This window comes from Odocoileus virginianus, chromosome 34, assembly GCF_023699985.2.
Source record: "Odocoileus virginianus isolate 20LAN1187 ecotype Illinois chromosome 34, Ovbor_1.2, whole genome shotgun sequence".
In the NCBI taxonomy this organism is placed as follows: domain Eukaryota; kingdom Metazoa; phylum Chordata; class Mammalia; order Artiodactyla; family Cervidae; genus Odocoileus; species Odocoileus virginianus.
In genome coordinates, this window is record NC_069707.1 from 9020712 (window position 1) to 9043841 (window position 23130).

Sequence of the window (23130 nt, forward strand, 5' to 3'; positions counted from 1 at the left end):
AAGATACCCCAAGCTTCTCTTCATATCTGAAAAGAACAAAGCCAAACTTTTTTTTTAAAAAAGACAAAACATTTAATAGGTGTTTTTTTACAATTTCAGTACAAATTATCACTTCAAATAAAGAGTTTTTATTCATTGCTAGTCATCCAGTAAGATTCAGTAAGCAATTTTTGCAGCTTTCCTTTTTTAATAGAATTACTTTATAACAAAAGAAATGTTTTTATACATTACCTTGCTTATTACTTATACACAGGTCAGGAGAATTTTAAGTGTCTTGAACTTCAACAACTTTAAACTTTCACAGGAGTCACTTGGGCAGATGTCCCAGTTTCAGTAATTTACTGGAACAATTTTTTTTTAAATAGGCAAGAAGTTTGGGAAGATTATGTTGTAAAAAGGAATTTAATTGGGTTCAGGGAGACAATGCCAAATTATAAAGTCTGTGCCTAAAATACTCTGTGGTGAACAGTAACACCTTACAGAACAGTAATGAAATAAACTGCAAGGGCACAATAAGAAGGCTGGTGTGGGAGCATCAAAGAAAGATTAAAAATAAAAACCCCAGAATGAAATCCCCAGGATGCCAGCTGCTGTCAAGATTATTCAACCAATTCCACTGCCAGCCTAGGAAAGATACCAACTGTTAAGCAATGATTTAAAAAATAAGACAATTCCAATTGTCCATTTTTAAGAGAATGTTAGTGTGAGAACCTTACATATTATCAACTCAAAACCCAGTCTCTGTTGTTCATTAAATCTGAACAGCCATGATCAAATAGTATTCATGTTAAACTACTTATAATTTTTCCTTTGACCTGCCTCAATACAAGTGTGTTAATGCTTACTGTCAGATTCTTTGTATGTGTGATGAACACCTATCTTAAATGAAGTTCTGTTCTCAGTACTGTTTATTGGCTATTTGCTGTCTAGAACAAAGAAGAAACCTGAAAATTAAGCCCTAGAAGCAACTTTTGTGGTGCTTGCTGCCCCCCACCCATGCTTTTTCTGACTTAATACACAGATATGCCTTCATATTCACCTCCTTTTTAGCAGGAAAGAGGTTATAGAGAAAACTATTTGAATTAAGAAATCTTTGATTCTATTCTCAACTGTATCCTTTAAAAGCAATGTCTTTCTAGATGACTGAATAGTTGAGAGGAAAGACTGAAGGCAGGAGGAGAAGGGGGCAACAGAGGATGAGATGGTTGGACGGCATCACTGACTCAATGGACATGAGCTTGAGCAAGCTCCAGGAGTTGGTGATGGACAGGGAAGCCTGGTGTGCTGCAGTCCACGGGGTCACAAAGAGTCGGACAGGACTGAGTGATTGAAGTGAACTGAATAGTTCAGAGGTGGTGCTGGAAATGTATAGGAGGAAAAAAAAACCCTAATAAAATGTAGATGATAAGTTAACTCAGGATATCCTGGGGTTTCTTATACTTGGGGACATATGGTGGTTTCCTTCCTGAAACCACAGTCAGGTAGACCAGACTAAAACAAATATTCTTCAAATTATAATGATGAGACTCAGTATTATGTGCCAGTATGAGTTTTTACAATCTGTGCTTTTACCGGGTATGGAAAATAAGGGGGAAAAGAAGCCCATGAGGTTTTATTCAATGGGGAATAGAGAATGTGAAAAATCAGTAGCACACCAGAGGTTAGGATTGCAGCAATTTATGGGACGTGCAAAGTCTAAGACATGGTACAGGAGGCTCTAGCCAGCTGGAGCTCGGGTGAACCTAATGGTATATGATCCAGAACCGTAGCAGGGAATGCCACCATCTCCCTGAAGACTTGCACACCATCGTGGTTAATATACACGTACATAAATAAACACAACGGCTGTTGGGAATGTATAGTCTTGTCTTTTGGTGGACCTATTTGCTGCTTCCTACTCTGGTATTTTTTTTAACCTGGTGTTGGCCAGGCCCAGCTCTCAATGGTCCCAGCCACCTTCTAATGTAATCCTGTATGCATCAACCTTCAGTGGGTCACGAAAAAGTTATCCCAAATCTGTAAACTGCAAACAATTTTTCTAAAAACCACACCACATACACACATAAATTAAACAATCATTTAAAATTCAGTGGGAAGGAGCTTCCTGGGCATTAGGGGCTAGGTTTCCTTTCCTAAAATCCACAGGCCAAATCTACCCAGAGGTTTCTCATACCCTGAGAGGAGATGTAACATGCACAAGTCTGCAATAAAACGTATCTTGGTGGCTGAATAATAATCGTATCGAGTAAGAGACACAAGTTTTGTAAACTACACAGGAGTACCCATGTTTTTCACTGTGCCTTTAACTAATGTCTCTTTCCAGGTGGGGCTGAGGGCAGTGGGCCTTCCCCCTGTAAAGTGGAGCGGAGGGAAGGAGGCAGGCATCCTGCGGAGGAGCGGCGGTGGGTTTCCCCATCAGGTTTTCGCCAGTGGGTCAAACACCTGCAGCACCGTTCTCTTGTCCTTGTCGCTGATTGTCACCCAGGAACCGACGTCTTTTGGTCTGTGCTCCGGGGGCGGCTCCTGGGCTGGTGAGGCACCGATCTGCAGAGGGGCTGAGTGCACCCTTCCGAGGTTCCCGGCCCCCGAGTCCGGGGGATCGGAGCTCTTGGAAAGCCAGGAATTATTCAACAGGTTAGGGTGGTGGAGGAGGCTCCAGAAGGGATCCTGATAGTCACCGAGAAGAGGGGCACCCACTGATCTTCTGTCCGTGGTGCCATCAGCCTCGGGGCTTGCAGGTGATGATGAAACGCCCAGGAAAGCCGGCTGTGGAGAGAGCGCACCCCCGGCAGGCGGGGCTGTGGGGGGACCGTCGCTGCAGGGGAGCCCCTGGAGAAGCTGGCAGCTGCTCTGCAGTGCCTGTAGGTGGAAGGCCGCTGGCGCCGACTTCTTCCTGCGCGGGGGCACCTGCGGCACGAGGGGCGGGGCCTCCGGAGTGGGCGGGGTGGCCATGGGCGGGGCCTCCGGAGTGGGCGGGGTGGTTGTGGGCGGAGCCTCGTCAGAAGCGGGCTTCCTGGCGGCACCTTTCCGCAGCTGAAGGGTTCTCGGTTTGGGAACCGGAGGGACTGTCACTAGTGGAGGGGTGTCAGGGCTCGACTCTGGGGGCCCGATTGTAAAATGGACGGCCTGATGCCCAAACTGTTCTTCCGGTGACGCAGGCTGAGAAAAGGTACAACAAAGAGTGTCAATAAGTAGCCCGCCCAGGGAACTGGGAATCGATCAGCACACAGATGATGTCTGCTGGGGGAGCAGAGATGGGGCCACACGGACATTCTAGCAAATGCAGGATTTGAGAATGTCTGGGATGCGGGGGTGTCATCAGGCACGAAAGAGCATGGGAGAAACACACAGGTATCGAGGAGGAACAGCAGGTCCACGAAACATGAGTGGAAGCTTTAAATCCACCACAGGGAATAATCTGAAACAAGTTTCTCTGTTACCTAGGAAACAGGATTATATTCTTCCTTTATTAAACAGCGAACCTCTCTGAAAACTCTTCCTGGAGGCCGCAGCTTTGATGATTCAGTGAAGTAGCTTATGTTAAGCTAATTGAAGGACTCACTGAAGGGTACACTGGCTCCTTGAATCTTTGCTATTTAAATACAGAAGAATGGCAATTTCACACAGGAACTTCCCTTCCTCGGTTCTAACGGACCACAAAGGAAACAAGTGCGTGAGACCACAGGGAGCTTTTGTACAGACATGGCTGTCAGTGGCTTAAACATCCGCATTTCAGTATTGCCACTGGTTCTTCAGATAAACCAGCTGCAAAAAACAACCTGTTCTCTGAAAGCCTTTTACTGCAGCTCCTGTGCAGCTGGTGAGGAAAATGAACCCATTTCTAACCTCTGGCCTTGAAAAGACAAAGTGAGGACAGAGAAGAGGCCGAGGAAAGAAGTCTGTAAGTGCAAGGAGGCGTGGAAAATGGGCGGATGAATGAGCAGACGTGGAACAGCAAAGCAACCCAGAAAACACAAAGCCGGCTCTGGAAGAACCAGGCGCCCAAGCCACGCTCACACTTTCTCCAGGTGGACAAGCAGCCATTCTGTAACGACCAGCCAAGGATTACCGCGTGTCCATGACTGGCATACTGAGCTCAAACGGAAGATCCAGATGTCTCTAGAGGTGCCAGTCTTTGGGCTGCTACTGTCCTGACAAACTCATGTCTCTGAAGCAGCAAGCAAGGCTGAGAAGCTTGAGAGCGAGAGCAGAAAACAATCTGCAAGAAAAGTGGCAAGAAAAGCTGTCGCGCCTCCAGGATCTACGGCCGCACAAGCGCTTGTCAAACAAGGCCCATCCGGAGACGGTGACTGTTTTTCCAATGCACATTAAGATCAGTACATGTGAACTGTGGGCATAGGACACAGACCACACACACAAATGGGAATTACTGGGACACGTGGAATACAGCATCCCACGCTGGTTTGGTTTGGGAATGGAAATGGAACATTTGGACAGAATGATACCTCCAAGCTGTTCCTGTCTTGGTGAGAAATTCCCAATGTTTCTGCTCAGCGAGAGCCAAGAAATAGCAGGGATGAGGAGGAGAAAGTGATTGCCGGGCATGTTCCTCAAGGATGGGGCTGTGGCTGGGAGTTGTGAACGTGTATAGAGACCAGTTGGAGACATACTTCTTATCTAAGGAGACATCTGAGCAGCCCAAGAGCGACAGGCTTACACGACTAGGTCCTTACCTTTCCTGTCCTCCTCAAGGTTGGCTTCTTGATGGCAGGAACCCTGGGGGCAGGCCGACGGGGCAAGAGAGGCGCCACCCCCGCTGTGGGCTCTGGTTTGGAAGATCCCTGGTCCCTTAAGGCTGGAGTATTTAGGGCTTCTCCTGGGATGCCTGAAACATGGAATGGCGTGGTAAAGGCGTAAAGGATGAGGCATTATTCGAAGGATAAGGCTATGTATTTCTCTTTGATCTAAATCTCTGAGGGTTGTCAGGACCAAGCAGCTGAGTTTGGCCCCAGCTCCTCACACTCACCATCCCTGAGTGATGGTGATCTGGGGGACTGTGTAGGGGCGAATCAATGAGACCCTAAGATCAGGTGCAAAGTTTAATGTGTACCCATGTTGCTCAGGGGAGATGATGTAGAACTCCTTGAAATCTCAGCAGGGCCCATGAGAAGGAAAACATTAGGTTGCAACATGGGGTAGAGTTCAAACCTCAAACCTCCCCCACCTTCCACGTCTATAGAGACTTAGAAAAAAAAATCTTGACTGTAATCTAATTCACATACCATAAAATTCACCCTTTTTAAAGGATTATACTTTGTGGTTATAGTCACAAAGTTGTACAACCATTATCACCATTTGGTCCCCAGAACGTCTTCATCACCCCAAAAAGAGACCCCACACGTTTCCACAGCAGTCACTGCCCACTCCCTCCTCTCTTCTAGCCCCTGAAAACCACTATAATTTTCTCTCTGTATAGATCTGACTATTCTGGACAGTTCACATAAATGGAATCATACAACACATGGTCTTTTAGGTCTGTTTTGTTTCACTCAGCACAATATTTTCATGATTCACCCATGACAGAGCATGTGTTAGCACTCCATTCTTTTTTATGGCTGAATAATATTCCATGGGATGGATATGCTCCATTTTATCCATTTGACCTTGGAGTCTAGAGCAGGGGCTGATAGAAGGGGGAAGTATGAGAAGTTCAGGTCAGTTGTCTTGAGAGAAGAGGCTAAAAAGAGATCTAGTGGGGCCTAAAGAATGCAGTAGGGATGCTCGTAATAATAGCAATAGGATTTTAGAGGTGGGGCATTCTAGAGGGTGGCATTGAGCTCTAAAGAAGACTATGGGTGCAGGTCTAATGGACTAGAGGTGAGGAAGGAGGGAGGTGCTGTTGAGGGCCGGGGGGAAGACAGTCCATCAGCAGATGGACACTTGGGTTGTTTCATGTGTACAATGAATTTTTTTTTTTTTAATAAAAAAGAAACCATGGTGTTATCATGCAACAATGTTTCTCCTCCTCTTAATCCATGCCCTCTTTAAATGTTATTTGGGAAATGAATATCCAGACTAAAAACAAATCAAGCAACTGTAACTGCACCTGGCTTTTCAGAGGGCATACTTTCCCCTCATCAAAAGAGTCTAGTATAAAGTCAAAGCAAACGAACCAAAAACCCCTCAAAGTTGCTAGTCATGATTCTGAATGCATAGGGGAGATTCTAAGTTAAAGCATTGGTTAACAAGGGCTAGGTGAAGTGACAGCAGCAAAACATGAACAGGCAATACGGCAGAGAAGAGGTCCTTGCCTGACAGTCAAGAATCTAGGGATGCTGGTAATTAGAAAACTAGATGTTTTGCCTGAAGGAGAACGCCTACTTACCCATCTCTTTCTACAGAGCCAGCAGGATGTGTTAGTGTCTCGAGCGTGAACCTCTTCTAAAACTCATTTTCGTTTATTTCCATCTCTCCCTTAAGTGCTCCTTAATAATCTTGGGATTATTTTTATCTATTGATACTTACTGAATTTTAAATATGTAGTTCTAAATGGACGATAAATCTTCATAGATGAATTTTATAAAATGTTGCTAAAAGATACTTTTACTGAATATTGCCTCCAGAAAAAGAGTTCTGTTTTTTTTCTAGGCCCCTTTCTGCAAGAATATGAGAAGAAAAGCAGAATCTCGAAGCAGCCCCGGGGGAACACCTACCTCCTCTGGCTTCCAGGAGACATCGGATGGCTGCTTCCGCCTCCTGAGCATTGGTTGTTTTGATCTGCTTGACGTTATAAGGCTTACTTATCCCAGTCCTTGCTTTGGGCTTGAGGACAAAAATCAGGAAAAAACACATATTAGCACAAGTGGGAAAATAGCCTCACCCAGTGAGACCTCTGCTTATGGATCCATATGTGAGCGTGAGGTTGACAGAGCTCCATCAGCGATGAAGGCACAACTCCCATTAAACTGCATCCCTCAAGTCTCTTTCCCCTGGAGCACTCGAATACCCGAGGGGAGGGATGCAATAACATTTAGATGATGTTGGTCTCCCAAACTGGGTGCTTCTAGGATTGTGCAAGGTGGACCAACCATCCTCTATCTTTATTTCAATAACCAGGTAAAAGCAAGAAAGATTAGTCAGAAGTCACTCCTTCCAAGGTTCAATGAGTCACTCAGCACTTTCCAGATGTTTCTCAAAAGTGCTGATTCTACTTCTTAACTGTTCTACCTCTTAACCTACACCTCTGAGTCGCCTTTGAGGACCTGCCTTCATCACTGTAACCCACTGAGGTCAAGTCAGTCCCCTACTCCTTCTGTGAGCATGACTGTGCCCATCAGCTGGCCCAGTTCTCCTCATTCTCCCTTCCACCCGGCCCCCAACGGCACCTCCCTCCTTCCTCACCTCTAGCCCACTGACCTTCACCCACAGTCTTCTTTAGAACTCAACACCACCCTCTAGAATGCCCTGCCTCTAAAGTCCTATTGTTATTATTACCAGCATCCCTACTGCATTATTTAGATCTCTTTTTAAGTCTCTTCTCTCAAGACAACTGATCTGAACTTCTCATATTTCCCCTTCTACTAGCCCCTGCTCTATACACCAAGGTCAAAGGCAAGCGTCAGAAGGGAGAGAAGCAGGTATGTCTGGAAACCAACAGTCCCTCCATGAAGGGGCACTTGGGAGTTTTCATCAAATGTGATTTTCTCTCTCATACTCTGAACAACCATTTAAAACCCTATAAAGGACTTGGTAGTAAGTTATAGGGTTTGGAGGTGAGTGGTGGATAGGCAGGGAGTTAGAGACAGAAATCTATGTATTCACTGGAAAGAGATGACCCGGCATGATGTCAGGGGCTATGCGTGGACCATGGGGCAGATCTCACGGGTTTGAAAAGCTGGCCCGTTTCGCTCTGATCTGAGAAAGGAGAACTCACCGGTTGCTGGGGGGCTCCCGGCAGGAGTTTTGCCGTCTGCAAAATTGAGTACTGCCCGTCAGTGCCGGAGGAGATGGAGGCATCCGAGGCTGATTTTTTCACCATGAAACCAGCTGTAAAAACCAAGGAGGGCAGAGACTCCATCTCAGTGAAGTCACAGCTGCTTCGACACAAAATTCCCAGCCAGCTGAGAGCAAGGCCACGGTCACAGCCTGAGTACGTCCATGGCCTTCAGCGGTTCAGAGGTGCTTCTGAGGCTGTCTTTGGATTCTCTGATAACTTGGGCCTATTAATGTAGATTCTCTGGAGAAGCAGTGTTTGAATGAAAATTTTAATCTAACATCCTGGGTAGGGGGGGTATTAAATCTGACATAAAACCTAATCATTTTTAAGTGGTTTAAAACACACTACTGTTATTAGGACCAAATTTTAAAGATGTTTCGTGGGCAAAATCTTAAAAAAAATTCCTAAAGCAGGAGAATAAACGATATTTAATAATACTTAGACATTAATTAATCATATTTAGAACAACATTGAGTGATAGAAATACTAGATGAAAAGACAAATGACCAAAAAAAAAAATTGGATACCAATTCTGTTAAGAAAAATTTAAAATTTTGCACAGACATAGATATATCTAATTGGAAAAAGGATGGAAATCTTTTGGTTAACAACTATCATCACTAGGTAAGTGAAATTAAATTTTTTACTGTTTCTATTATCTCTTTTTGTAAACCTCCACAATGATATAGGATATCACTTTATTTTTAATTAATATTTTATTTTCTGAGCATGAACTCTGAAAAGTAAAAAATACGCTTAACAAGTCATGTGTTTCTGACTTGCCATTGATTACTACTGTGATGTAACCTAAGATGAGCCCAGTTCTGAAAGCATGGCTTAGGAAAATCTTTACTGTCATGGCAGGGGAGAAGTAAACAGTGGAGGTAAATAGAAACGGATCAGAAGCGTGGTACAACCTTATTTCCGATTACTGAGGAGTACTTTATGGGCAAAGCATTGTTTTTTGGGGGGGTCAGGAAGAAAAGTGCCACGCTGAGACCCGGACTGGGAAAAGCCGACCTCAGCAGACTCGGGCTCACGGATGGAGTGGTGCCTGCTTAGAGGTGTTGTGCACGGTCACCTTCCAGGTCAGGGCACCTGGGCTTACTCGAGTCCTCGTGAGCAGAGAGAGGGTGGGTGGTGGTCCAGGAGAGAAGATGCTGAGAGATGCCATTGGGGGTAGGGGGGAGAAGGAGCTCCAAATGTCCCCAGCTCGTTTGTAGCCCCGTTCTCCAACCCATAAGGTTTCAAACTGAAAGCAGTTTCAAGCAAAAGCGCAGCCACAGGAGGGCGAAGAGCAGCTTTAGGAAGGGCCGTTTTGATTTCCCGCAAGACATAAAGCGATCTCTGATACCAAACTCGCCAAGGATTTAAGACAAAGAGGAGCCCGAGGAGGCGAGAAGGCGCTGTGAAAACCCAACAGCCGGATTTTAGAGCCATTCTCTCAGCAGGTAGGAAGGGCGGTTATTCCCAGCAGGCATTGTGGTGAGTGGAAAGCAAGCGGAGTCTTACTTGGAGGGGGGGGTCTCTGCGGAGGGTGAGGTGGCCGAGGCCGACTGGGAACCGACAGAGACCTGCTTGGAGAGCGGTGGCGGAAGTCCCCAACTGCTTCCGGCTCCTGCTTTAACTCCACCAGGTCAGCATCATCTGGAGGACATGGCGGGGCGTGAGTCAGGGCAGTCAGGCTCTGGTCTGCAGGGACCCCTCCTGCAGGGCAGCTTGAAGGGGCCCTTTCTGCTGGCGTGGGGGCGGGGAGCGGGCACCCAATGCCTGCTTGGAACACTCGGTGAGCCGTGGACAAGGCGTGGTGTCCACACACGCGAGAGACACCGAAGTATTTTAAAGTGTAGGCGCGCTTCCTTCCCAAATAACCCACAAGACTTCCACACAGAATGATGGCTGAAAACCAGAGCCCCTCCATTTTTCTTTTTTTTAGGGTGAGCTGTGTAGCATGTGGAATCTCAGTGCCTTGGCCAGGGATTGAACCTGCACCCTCTGCACTGGGAGCCTAGAGTCTCAACCACTGGACCACCAGGGAAGACCCCAGAGCCCCTCATTTTCATTCCCCACTCTGAAACAGGGGCAGTGACAGTTTTGGCATTGAGAATATTTTCACTTCTCTGCCGGCGGGACAGCCTGCCGTCCAGTGGCAAGGTCCCGCATGGAACATCCCTGCTCACTCAAGCCCCAAATCCCACAGCCCACGCCAGCGACTGCTCAAGTGTTCGCCATCCTGACTCACCAGGGGCATGGGGAGGGGACTGATTATGTTTTTTTATTACATGTGTGCTTATTACATTTGGGGCTTCCCTTGTGGCTCAGCGGGTAAAGAATCTCCCTACAATGCAGGAGACCTGGGTTCGATCCTTGGTTGGGAAGATCCCCTGGAGAAGGGAAAGGCTACCCACTCCAGTATTCTGGCCTGGAGAATTCCATGGACTGTATAATCCATGGGGTCGCAAAGAGTCAGACATGACTGAGCGACTTTTTTCACTTATTACATTTAAATTCAGGTCAGTTTTAGGTCTCTTCCACACCACAGCACACCCCGATTCATTTCATCCTGGCTCATCCTCCCATCCCTCAACTCTAAAAGCGAGGTGCATCTCGTGAGCTCTGTTGGGTGAGGCAGGATATCTCCTAAAGGGAGTGCCTGAGGGCCCTTTTCCAACTCACTGGAAAAGACCCTGATGCTGGGAAAGATCGAAAGCAGGAGAAGGGAACGACAGAGGATGAGATGGTTGGATGGCATCACTGACTCAAGGCACATGAGTTTGAGCAAACTCCAGGAGAGAGTGAAGGACAGGGAAACCTGGCGTGCTGCAGTCCGTGGGGTCACAGAGTCAGGCATGACTGAGCAACTGGACCGAGAGCCTTAAAGCATCAAGATGTTCCTTCAATGTCCAGCAGGGGGCGAGGCTGCCCACAAGTCAGAACCCTAAGCTGCTCTATTAGGTCTTCATTCGAAAGCCAGACACCTGCTCTGCCCTCCAAAGGATGCCTGAATGACGGCCACCCTGGAGAAGAGGACCGCTTCCTGTCTCAAGAGCACATCCCTTCAGCCACTTCCGCTTCAGGGCAGGAGCACTCGGGACATGCAGGGTATAGAAGCACCTTGATTCGCTGAAGAAAGCTGTTGCCTCTGAATTGGGCAGCAGTCTCACACACATTCGACTCATCTGGGGGCTCCCTGCATCGCCAGGTTTCCAGGGTCCCAGCCACACCTGCCAGACCCACATCTCTATAATGTGGCAACTCATCAGGCCTCAGCAGTTTGTTAAGCTCCTCAATGAAGCCAGGCTACTGACTGGCTCTGGGACCAAATACAGTCAAAGGGGCTTGAGGGTGGTCTCTGTGCCTCCTGGGAAGCATCTAACGCCACCCCTGTTCTTTGTTCTCAGCCACAGCTCAAAGGGTCCTGACACACAGCTAAGCCCCTGCACCTGCTCGCCTCCAACAAGGAGACACAATGTCCAACAACTGGAAGAAACTGGAGGCTGTGGCTGAAACGGAGCTGAAGAGTTTGATGCAAAATGTGAGCCCCTCTAATCCTCTAGGGACTGGCAGTTTGATCCCAATGACTTCAGTCCCTCTCGAGTCTAAAATGAGATAATGACGTTAAGATGTAAAATTACTGTATAACAATATAATGGTACACAAATATAACCAGACACCAGCAACTCAGGACATTGATGGTGAGTATGTGTCTTATGGGACTGAATCATAAAAGTCTTGGAGTGGGGAGGGGTGGATCACAAATGTAAAACCACTTGAGAGCCATGCCAATTTAAACAGAGGAAACTAACTGACTCATTGGAAAAGACCCTGATGCTGGGAAAGATTGCAGGTGGGAGGAGAAGGGGACGACAGAGGATGAGAGGGTTGGATGGCATCACCAACTCGATGGACATGAGTTTGAGCAAGCTCCGGGAGTTGGTGATGGACAGGGAGGGCTGGCGTGCTATAGCATCCATAGGGTTGCAGAGTCGGACATGACTGAGTGACTGAACTGAACTGAATGGTCATGAATCTGGTGTGTTAGAGGGGTACCAGTTGTTGGAAAAAAATGAAATCACTCAAGGAAATCTGTGGTGGCAACTGCCTTCCCAGAGCCCAGTGTCCACCTCTTGCTATGACTCGTTTTATTCCTCTGTTCACAGGCCAAGCACACTGGATGGTGGCTTTACATGACGCCCAGCTGCTGAGCGAGGGAACGCTGCACCAGAGGCGATTTAGAAAAGGAAGGTCCATGCTACCTTTGTAGGTCGGACGCTGCTGCTTCTTGGCGAGTGCCGGTGACCTGCTGGGAGGTGCCGCGGAGGTAGAGCCGGGGGCATCGGAGACTTCATCTCCCCCTGGATCACTGTCTGAGACCACAGGCTGACTCAGCTCATCTGCCAGATAGTCTTCGTCGTCTTCGAGAATATCCCCTTGGGGAAGGAAGTGTCAGAGCAAACAGTTAGGGGAAAAGTGCAGAGTGTTCATCAATGGGTCTGTTTCAACATCGAGGCCTGTGGCTTTTGTCAGGGCCGAGGCACAGCCACCAGCAGCCCCAGGTACCCATGTGGCAGCCGGGCTGGGACCCCAACTCCACGGAAGTCTGAGACACAGGACCAAGCCCACAGCCCTGACATCCACAAAACCACTGGCTCCAGTGAACCTCAGACACCTCCAGTCTTAGCACTGCAGGTAGCACCCGTCCACATGAATGCCCCCCAACTTCCAGGGCTCTCTGGAACCTTCCCGAGGGGGGTCTCAGAAGGGCTCTGGAGGCTCTCATGCTGGGAGAAGGTCTCGTCTGCCCGCCTCGCCACAAGGAGCGGCAAGTCTTGGCAGGGTGACTCACCTTCCGACTCATAGTCCAGACTCGTGAAGTCGAAGTTCTCCTCCAGCAGACAGGAGTTGGCCGTGGGGGACACGGAGGCCACGCTGTCCCGCTTTCGGATGATCTCCTCTTGCAAACCTTTCAGCCAGTCCTTGGTTTTTGGTCTGATCTTTACAGCTCGGCCCTTCACCTGAGGACAGAGCGGCCGCCAGGGAATGATTGCTGACCTCAGACCCTCTGACCCCAAAGTGCTTCTCACTCGAAGGCACGCACTGGGAGCCAGCCCACCTTCACTTTTTGCCCAGAGGGTCTAGACCTCGGGCAGGCCCGGCACAGCTCACATTTGGCCTGAATAGAAGTCAAACTGTCATCCCAAGCTTTTCATTCAGTGTGAATTTAAAACCAGCATATTATCAATCAAAATGGAAACCACCTATATGAGCTGCATGCCCTAAACCATAGAGAAAGTGAAAGTCACTCAGTCATGTCCGACTCTTTGCGATCCCATGGACTATACAGTCCAAGGAATTCTTCAGGCCAGAATACTGGAGTGGGTAGCCTTTCTCTCCTCCAGGGGAATCTTCCCAAGCCAGGGATCGAACCCAGGTCTCCATCATCGCAGACGGATTCTTTACCAGCTGAGCCACAAAGGAAGCCCATGGAGGGAGAACGACCTCAAAATTCTTGTTGGGGTTGGGGTGGGGGGGTGAGCGCAGGGAGCCCCAGTCACGCAGGAAGCACTGTGCTCCAAAACTTGCTGTTTCTCCTCAGTCCTGCAAGGAGCCGGGGTTGGAGGGTAGATACCAGAAGCAGATGTGGTAATGAGGTGGTAATGAGACCACCTCTCTGGTGGTCTGGTGGTTAAGACTCTAGGCTTCCAATGCAGGGGGCATGGGTTTGATCCCTGGTCAGAGAACTAAGATCCCACATGTCTCGTGGCGTGGCCAAAAAATAAATTTAAAAATTTGTTTTATTTAAATAAAAAAAAAGATGTGGGGCTTCCCTGGGGGCTCAGTGGTGAAGAGTCCACCTGCCAATGCACAAGATACAGGTTCGATCTCTAGTCTCAGCCCCACGTGGTGCAGAGCAACTAAGCCCGGGTCACAACGCCTGAGCCTGTGCTCCAGAGGCCGGGAGCCACAGTGAGTGCATCTTCTGTGCCCCAAAGCCCTCACCCCACAACTAGAGAAGCCACGATAGTGAGAAGCCCACACATCTCAAGTAGAGAATAGAATCTTGCGCGCTACAACTAGGGAAAAGCCCACGCAGCAACCGAGAACCAGCACAGCCAAACATTAAAAAAAATAATAACATGTTTTTTTAAAAGATGTGGTAAAGAGACACCCAGCTCCTGCCCTCCTGTGGGCATCTATGTTCGCAGACCTGGCCACGCAGAAGCACAAGAAGCCGGCAGGGACAAGCAGCAGACGCCCCCCCCCAATGGGTGACCAAGCACGCCTCACCTTCATCCCGTCCACATCTAGGACACTGAGCGCCGAGTGACTGTCGGCAAAAGTCACGAGCATCTGCCCTTGGTTGATCCTGGAAGAGAGGAGATTTGCCAGGTCAGCCCCAGGGACACGCTCTCCAGCGATAAGCAGCCAGCTCTGCCCGAGCGAGTCCCCACCTGACAAGCGCGATTGTCCCGTAATTCCCCAGGGTCTGCATGAGCTCCAGGCGCACGTCCTCAGGAAACTCGTCCTGCTCTTCTGCGCTTGGCGACTGCAGGTTGACGACGACGGTGGCATCTGGGGGGCCCTGGAAAGAGGACACTTCCTGGAACACCCTGTCCCGAGCCCCCACGTCAACTTCTTGCACTTCCACCTCCACGACGGCCAGCACGGGTCTGCGTGAGACACGGAAGGAAGAGAGAGCACCGTTACCCCAGGCAAAGACCGTCCCCCAGCCCCACCGCCATCCCGATTCTGCTATCAACAGGAAACCTCGACAATGCAACCCAAGCGTGCGGCACCCCCTTGGGCCTGGAACCAAGCTCTCGGGTCCTGGGGTTTCCGTCTGTCTTTCCCTAACCTTGGCGTTATCTTGGCTTTTCTATCTAAGGATGATTTGAGAGAAAATCCACACCAACCATCAGCAAAGGTTCTTCACATATAATCTTAGGACTGCTGGAGAAGAAAGTGGCAACCCACCCCAGCATTCTTGCCTGGAGAATCCCATGGACAGAGGAGCCTGGCGGACTACAGTCCATTGGGTCGCAAAGAGTCGGACATAACGGAGCAACTAACACACAGGACCACTGAGGATGCGGAAAAGTGGGGATTCTCCCTGGGCTGGGGCGGGGGGGGGGGGGGGCGGGGTTCAAGCACTTTGCAGAAGGTGCTATTGTGTTAAGAACCTCAAAAGGGGTCATCTTTTGACCAACAAATTCAGTTCTAGAATTTTGTTCTGAGGAAACTACCAGAGTCAGACAAAGATTTATACACAAGGTTGATCTTTGCAGCACTCTCGATGGGAGGGACAAAGGAATAACATCTAATTGTCCCAGGAGAGGGAAGGAATTACAACGTAGCCACACAACTGTATGCTATGCGCTCATTAAGAACAACGTTGTAGAAATCTACCTGACATTCACTGAAAACAGATCAGCAGGAAATAAAGCAAACCTTGTAATTTTTACATAGGGATGGGTTTACTCTGAAAAAAATTTATAAAATCCTCTATTAGGCAGATGACATTGTCTTACTGAAGACATCCACCATATTAAGTGGATAAGTGAAACTATATCTAATATCCTGGGATAAACCATAATGGAAAAGAACATAAGAAAGAATGTATATGTATGTGTAACTGAGTCACTTTGCCGTGTAGCAGAAATACAACATAAGTCAACTATACGTCAATTAAAAAAAACCCCAAAGTCCTGAATCTAATACTAAAACTCTATGGTGCTTTTAATAATAAAATATTAGGAAAATATTCATCAGTAGGTGAGTGGATAAGTTCAATGGATCTATTAAGCGGAATACTGGACGGTGGTTGCAAATGAGAGTCAGATCTCTAATAGCAATATGACTATCTCAAAAATATTTAAGTAACAAAAAGGCAAGTTGCACAATGACATAATTCATCAAAAATTTAAATGACACCAAACAGCATGCGGGCTGTGTCTTGGCAATCTTCATAAACAAAATCACTTTTGAAGTGGAGCTGTGACAAAAGGCTAACACTGATTAATTCTTGGTGGCAAGCACACAGCTACTCATCACACGTTCTTCACTCTTTACCGCGTGTCACACATGCACACACACGCATTCGGATGGGCAGGTCTGTTCCCTGCACAGAGCACCCGACCTCACCCTCCCCAGCAGCAGACATGCCAGTGGCGGCCAGGACCTTACCTGTGGTCAGACGCTTGCAGCTCTGCTCGGCCGTAATACTTGAGGGCACCAGGAGACCAGGTGTGTCTGAGTTGGGTGCTAGCGTCCAGATCACTGTCTAGAAGGTTGAGTTCTCCAGCTGCTCATGGAGATGCCAATCAAGAGATACACACAGAAGACACAATTGTATCAACATGAATCAACACTGATTACAGAGCGGGGGTCCATGTCATGGACCGCCTCCTATCTCAGACTCAGTGGCTCTAACCCCTTGGGCTTGAAGCTGTGTCAAGGCGGCCTTGGGGCCTGGGGTAAAAACCCCCTCTCCTGGGACTTCCCTAGTGGTCCTGGGGTTAAGACTGCACTTGTAATGTAGGGTGTGTGGGTTTGGTCCCTGGCTGGAAACCAAGATCCCATGTGCCCCGAGGTGCGGCCAAACAAACAAAAAACACTCGTCGTGAGCGGGCAGAGTGGGTGAGAACATAGCAGTCACTGCTGCAGGCATTCTGCCCCAGGCCTGCAGGACACCTGCAGTTCTTTGTACAGTAGGAGATGCAGAGACTAAGGACACGAAGCTTCTTGCGCAGATGTCCACAAACTGATCTAGACAAAAACACATCTTCTCAATCTGCAGGTGAGATTTCTGGGCTTTGCAATCTCAGCATCTGTCTCACCAGGACAGTTTAATTGTTTATGTATCAGTTTATAGGTGTTTGAATTTCTAAACAAATTGCACTTCTTGCTGGGCCTCAATCACTCAAAATGCAATCAATGACTAATAGATGAAACTTATCTTTCCTGTGTCTTGCCCGTGTGTGATCTGGAGTTGGGGATTTCAGCAGGTAAGAGCAGGGCTGAACAAAACAGGCTGGAGAAAGGGCACGAGTGTGAGAGGCAGAGGTGCCCAAGAGGAGGATCCAGGGCCTTGCCCTGGTCCCCAGCGGGAACAAAAGGCAGCGGGGTGGGGTGGTGTGGGCAGAGAGCCACGAGGCACAGACGCAGAGACCCAGAATCCCGCACACTTGCAGGCCGCAGTCTCTAGAAAGAGGCCAGAGAGGGGCTCCCTGAAAGCACCACTCCCAAAGCTTAGGGCAACATCTGGAAGGAGTTTCATGTAGTTCTGGGTTAACAGGAGGCTTGTTCTCTAAACAGCGAAGAGCACTGGACTAAAGACATGTGATCTCCCCTGCGGCACACGGGTCACCGCCCCCTCTGGGTCTGATGGTGCACACGGGTCACCGCCCCCTCTGGGTCTGATGGTGCACACGGGTCACCCACCTGTTCTGTCAGAAGGGTGCCTCTTTCTCCACCACAGGACCCTGTCCGTCCAGGCGGGGGTGCGGCACTTGTCACTCGTGTCGTAGGCAGCAGAGCCCACGTCATACTTGTAGGTGGGTCCAAAGTCAATGGTGCCCTCGTGAAAGTCTTTAAAAATCTGTCGGGAGAAGTCACAGGGCCATCTCAGTTCTCCTAGATCACGTACATTACACATGCCAGAGGGCATGTTCCAGAGCAGGTCTTTTTGTCCCGGAAAGGGACAGAATCTACATCATAGTGGCAGGCATGTCGAAAACAGGACATCTGAATGCCTTTTAATTAGCAAACAAATCATCAATCATCTCTTTGTTCTGCCGAAGGACACACCACTGGGTCTCCCACCCGCCTCAGCACTGGATCTGTCACATGGAGGACGGTAACAGACACAGGCAAGGAGGCAGCTTCCATGCCGAGGGGACCGTCCAGCCCAGCCCCGGCAAGGCCTTGATCCGTATCTGTTAACTAAACCAACTGGCTGTCAACTGCAAATTGGTACTCGCCAAGGGCGTTTGCCATCTGCGTCTGCGGAGACCAAGCCCCATGCTGCTGCAGCTGTTGACCTTCAACACCCACTGAGGGAGTTCAGGGAGAAGACTCTTGAGAGTCCCTTGGTCTGCAAGGAGATCCAATCAGTCCATCCTAAAGGAAATCATCTGAATATTCACTGGAAGGATTGATGCTAAAGCTGAAACTCCAATACTTTGGCTACCTGATGTGAAGAGCTGACTCACTGGAAAAGACCCTGATGCTGGGAAAGATTGAGGGCAGGAGGAGAAGGGGAAGAGAGAGGATGAGATGGCTGGATGGCATCATTGACTCCACGGATATGAGTTTGAGCAAGCTCCGGGAGTTGGTGATGGACAGGGAGGCCTGGCGAGCTGTAGTCCGTGGGGTCACAAAGAGCTGGACATGACTGAGCAACTGAACTGAACTGAGGGAGTTCAGGGTGGAGAGTGAGGTACTCGGTGCTCCAGGGAATCCGGTGGGACAGGTCTTTGATAAGATACTTTCAGGAACTGATTTCCTCATCCCAATCCTTACATCCCTTCATATCGAGAAAATCACTAAATCCCTTGGTCGCTAGCAGAAAACCTGTTGTAAAGTGAGTGCTTGATTGCACTGAACTCCCCCTTAACCCAGAATCTTATATATTGGATTTTCCCCACCACCTCCTTGGAGCATCTCTCAGAGTTCTCTGAGGTACTCTCTCCCAGGCTGCTGTCCTCATTTGCTCCAAATGAAACTTAATTCACAATTCTCACGTTGTGCATCTTTTTAGTGGACACGGGTAAGGAGTGGCTCAGAACGGAAGCCTAGTTCTCCTCCGTCTTCACTTAACCCTGGTCCAGCCCTGATGCTGTGGGCAGACCGGGAACAGGTGCTCACTCGGTGTTCGAGTGGAAGGGTGTGGAGGACTCTGGCAGGAGGACAGAAGAAGGACCCTTAACAGAAAGGCCTGTTAAGGTCACTCTGCCCTCTGGCCATCACCAGCGACCCAGGTCACCAATGGGGATGACAGAAAACCCGTAGGAATGACCGGATATCACTGCAGAAGGGGTCTTACCCTCCCTGCCCACACCATCTAACCTGCTGCGTTTTCACCAGGTGCATGGAACTAGCTGCACTTCCCTCCCCCTCAGCCCGTCCTGCTAGGAAGTAAACAGGAGCCGAGATGTGGAGGCCTGCCAGTGTGATGAACTGAAGACAGATCTTACAGCTGAAGCTTCCGTGTGACGTCGTGACCTGAGGCAGCACTAAAAACCTGCACGGGGTCGTACAAGGGAAGCCTGAGCTGAGCTCTGACAGTCTCAGGCTGTATCATGGCTCTGTTTACTGACTGTGTGATCTTGGCCACGTTCTGTGACCTTGGCCTCAGTCTTTTTATCTATAAAATGGGCATAACACCTAATCTGTAGGATGGTCTTGAGAATTATGTGTACAAATCGGTGTGTGAAGTGTATCAGACAGTGTATTAAAATCAATTTGTTAGCATGTTCACTAACAAGAAACAGAGACATCACCGAAATGAATTGTTTTGAGCAGAGTCTAGCATGTCACTTGCTGGCTTAGTGCGCCTGACATACAGCCGTTCTTACGAGCCTCAGTCTGAGTACAGGGTGCTTGGACTGTGTACATCAGACCTGCCATCCTCATCAGCTGTGTGCACAGAGGCTGATGTGGGGCTGTTTGAAGCAGCTTGGATTCAAACTGAGGCAGCCACTTATTCCCCGGGAAGCCCTGGACCAGGGTTCAGCTTGTCGGGAGGAGGAAGGGACGGGTTCCTGCCCCTCCAACCACAGAGCCGGGGCACAGAGGCGCGTCCCGCCCTGAGCTCCTCCAGTGGCTTACGTGTAGCCAGCGTCCTTTCACACAGCGACAGCCCCTCTGGCCACGAGGAGACACAGACCGTGACTGTGACCAGAGAAAGTAGGAGCAGGACACGAGTGTGGATGGATGCTCACGTGTCTCTAGCTTCTTATGCCAGGCACGTTTTCTACCATATCAGAATCAGTTAAATCCATGCATGAAGCTTAATTTGCAAACACAAGCGTGTACATTCAGTAGATGCTGTTCCATACTGGGGGCTCCCAGGTGGCGCTAGTAGTAAAGAACCCATCTGCCAATTCAGGAAACAGAAGAGACACGGGTTTGATCCCTGGGTCAGGAAGATCCCCTGGGGAAGGAAATGGCAACCCACTCCATTATTCCTGCCTGGAAAATTCCACGGACAGAGGAGCCTGGCAGGCTACAGTCCACAGGGTCACAAAGAGCCGGACAGGACTGAAGTAACGTAGAATGCACGCGTGCACATTCCACAGTGGAGCAGGTGTTAAAAACTATTTCAAAAGCACAACTTACTTTTCCACTTGACTTCTGCAGCTGTAGCTGATCAAATTCCAGAAGCTTCTTCCAGTCTTGGCGTTTAACAAAATAGAAGACTTCTTCATAAGTGAGATCAATGCGGTAGTTGAAATCACCACACCAAAACACATAATCGTGAGAGAAAATGTTTCTTCCCTAAGTCATGAAAAGAAAGAAATCCTGATGATTTGATCCATCTTGCAAGGAATGTGGGAGAGGGAGAAAACCAAATTCACTATACAGAAGGTAAGCAGATATGTTTTCCTTAAAATGTTATTTTTAAAACAAGAGTCCTCTAAAGCATCTCATTTTTCACTAATGCCATAAAAACCTACTGATAGACTTGCACGCGGCTTATTTTTTACATTTTAAATAGTGTTTTTGAGTGGTCTGGGGAAAGCCCCAACCCTAATACTAGGCGCATGATGGCCAGTATTCACTCTGCCCATCAGATCTCGGCCACCAGGTTTTATCCCTGCTTCATTATGTCTGTATCCGAAGAACAAAGGCCCAAATATTCAGTGTTATGGGGTTTAAGAAAATAAGTATAAATGCTCAGGACATGCAACTCTGTCAAAGCCGGTGGATTTCATACATTTTTATCCTTGATCCTCCATCATTCCCCTTGATCGGTCCCCCTGCCCCCAGCCTGCCCAGCCAGCTCTGTGTCCGCATCCAGGGCAGCCCTGTCGATCACAGACATCTTCCCCTTCCCCACCCAGGAATCACAACAATAGCAGTGCAGTATCTGCCGCCCACAGTGCTGGGCTCTGTTCTGGGGCGCCCTGTCCTCACAGTGGCCCTACAAAGCATATACTCTTGGTGCTCTAACAGATTAAAAGAAAAAAAAAAGTTCAGAAACTTTGCTGAAGGTTACACCACTAGTCCACGATACAGACAAGATATGAACTCAGATCTGCCATGCTCCGAAACCTGTTTCTGTTGTTCTACTACACTGCGTGGTACTTCCACTCCCCTCAGCCCACAACAATATTCTGGACAGAGACTGAAATTATCACAGCCCCAATAAAAGAACTGTGCAGAGCAGCCCTGCCTAAAAGAACACTCCGTAGTGATGGAAAGGGTCTGAACCTCAGCTGTCCAAATCCCAACCACGTGGGGCCATGCACGTGAAGTGCAGCCAGTGTGACTGAGGGATTTTAGCTTTATTTTATCTATTTTACATTTAAATAGCTACTTGTGGCTAGTGGCTACTCTATTGAACGGCACAGGTATAGAGTATGGGTACCCTCAATATTTCTACTGAAAAAACCCTCTATTATAAACTCTTTAATTATTGAAACTGTGTCCCATGTTTGCTATTTCAAAATAGCACTCTTCAAGTGAGAAGGGTTGGATTTTACTTTTTTTTAAGTTACACAGGCACAAAAAGAAAATATTAGTCCTACATAATCTGGAAAACTACAATGACAAATTTCCCAACTCACTTCTTTCTTTTTATTCCAAGAAATAAAAGCTTCAACAAGGATTATAGCTCTTCTTCATGAAAACTAAGGAATTCTTGCCTTGAGTGAAGGCCAGTAATCAGGATGTCAGTTTTAAGGGATCTGGCCTCACATGGAAGAGCTCTGTGACACAGCTGTGTCTCAGAATCTGTGGCAGGAACGGCTGAAGTCTACCCTCACTGCTGGGGAACAGGTGTGTCTGCAGGGGGCTGAAGGTGTGCGAGACCATCATCTTTGCACAGAAAGGAAAACATTCAAATCTGAATTCGAAGAGATGCCCCAGGTTCAGAATGAAAACTTCGGAAGCCCCGCTAGAGGGCGGCATGACTCATGATATTGGCAACCAAGAAACCAGACCAGGATCCGGGGGCTCCAGAGTCAAGAAACGGACTGGTTTCGAAACCAGTCTTTTCCAAGCCACCACAAGAAGGTGCATGTGAGTCTCAGGAAAACCAAATTGTACACTGGGTTTGGATTCAAACGTTCTTCACCAGTTTAAGACAGAGCACGGCACACGGGTTCTCCTTCCCAGTTCCACGCAGTTGCATTAGAATAAGAACACGCAGGGTGAGTCAGCATGTTCAGAAAGTTACAGAGATACAGGGGGAGCCGAACACTCCTGGGTTGGACGCCCCGCTCACCTCTATCTCAGCTTCCCTGGCCGGTTCCGCCACCTGGAGTGCTGAGCCCCCCAGGGCAGGGATGCTCCTAGAGCTGTGTGCCCCACCCTCCTGCAGCAGCTCGGGGCACCCCGGCGGGGCTGACCCGAGCAGGGACCCAGCCACCGCCCACCGCCCTGCTCACCATGGGGAAGCTCAGCTTCTGGGTGATCTCCCTGTAGTCCTCATTCCGCTCCTTCACCTGTGACTGCCCCGCGGTCAGGTGGCAGCAGACGAAGCAGAAGCTACTGCTGTGGAACTGGAAGCGGATGGCCACGGCACCCTTGTTCCCCGCCTTCCCTCCCATCCCCGTCTTCACCGTGTCGATCGCCACATCCCTGGAACAGAGAATGCACTGTTGTAGCCCAGCGTCCCGGGAAACAAACTCACTCAGAAGGACAATGCAGAGAGTGGAGTGCAGTTTATTACACCGGCGGGCCCAAGGCAGAGTCTCCTCTTAGCCAAGGACCCCGGACCAGTTTTTGTGAAAACGTTATATACCCTAAGTGTACTTGCTCAAACCCACCTCCCCAAATTCCTTGAAACAGTCTGGAAAAGGTAAAAGAGAGGTTCGATCAAAGTTAACCCATGATTCAGGTGTCACAAGACTAGATAAACAGTGGATATTTATCAAAAGGCCTGTGGTCATATCCCAATAAACGTAATGGAATCTACCACTTTGTTCTGTTACAGAGATAATTAGCAC

General features: G+C 48.7%; 1 protein-coding gene across 5 annotated transcripts in view; it reads right to left on the reverse strand.

Moving 5' to 3' along the window:
- Positions 1 to 23130, reverse strand: part of SYNJ2 (synaptojanin 2) — a 105298-nt gene that overhangs the window by 5489 nt on the left and 76679 nt on the right. Inside the window, exons 15-28 of one of the 5 annotated variants that reach the window (XM_070461303.1) lie at positions 22570 to 22762; positions 20297 to 20455; positions 17399 to 17555; positions 16142 to 16259; positions 14410 to 14628; positions 14246 to 14324; positions 12804 to 12972; positions 12214 to 12387; positions 9470 to 9604; positions 7895 to 8007; positions 6675 to 6783; positions 4695 to 4846; positions 4070 to 4219; positions 3069 to 3159 (exon numbers count right to left, since the gene is read on the reverse strand). In XM_070461303.1, coding sequence (XP_070317404.1) covers positions 4097 to 4219; positions 4695 to 4846; positions 6675 to 6783; positions 7895 to 8007; positions 9470 to 9604; positions 12214 to 12387; positions 12804 to 12972; positions 14246 to 14324; positions 14410 to 14628; positions 16142 to 16259; positions 17399 to 17555; positions 20297 to 20455; positions 22570 to 22762 — 1900 coding nt within the window. In that variant the 3' untranslated portion in view covers positions 3069 to 3159; positions 4070 to 4096. Of the gene's footprint in view, positions 1 to 47; positions 3160 to 4017; positions 4220 to 4694; positions 4847 to 6674; positions 6784 to 7894; positions 8008 to 9469; positions 9605 to 12213; positions 12388 to 12803; positions 12973 to 14245; positions 14325 to 14409; positions 14629 to 16141; positions 16260 to 17398; positions 17556 to 20296; positions 20456 to 22569; positions 22763 to 23130 lie in introns of those variants that run through there. The other 4 variants (XR_011485570.1, XM_020889372.2, XR_011485571.1 and 1 more) reach the window with 4 other exon arrangements.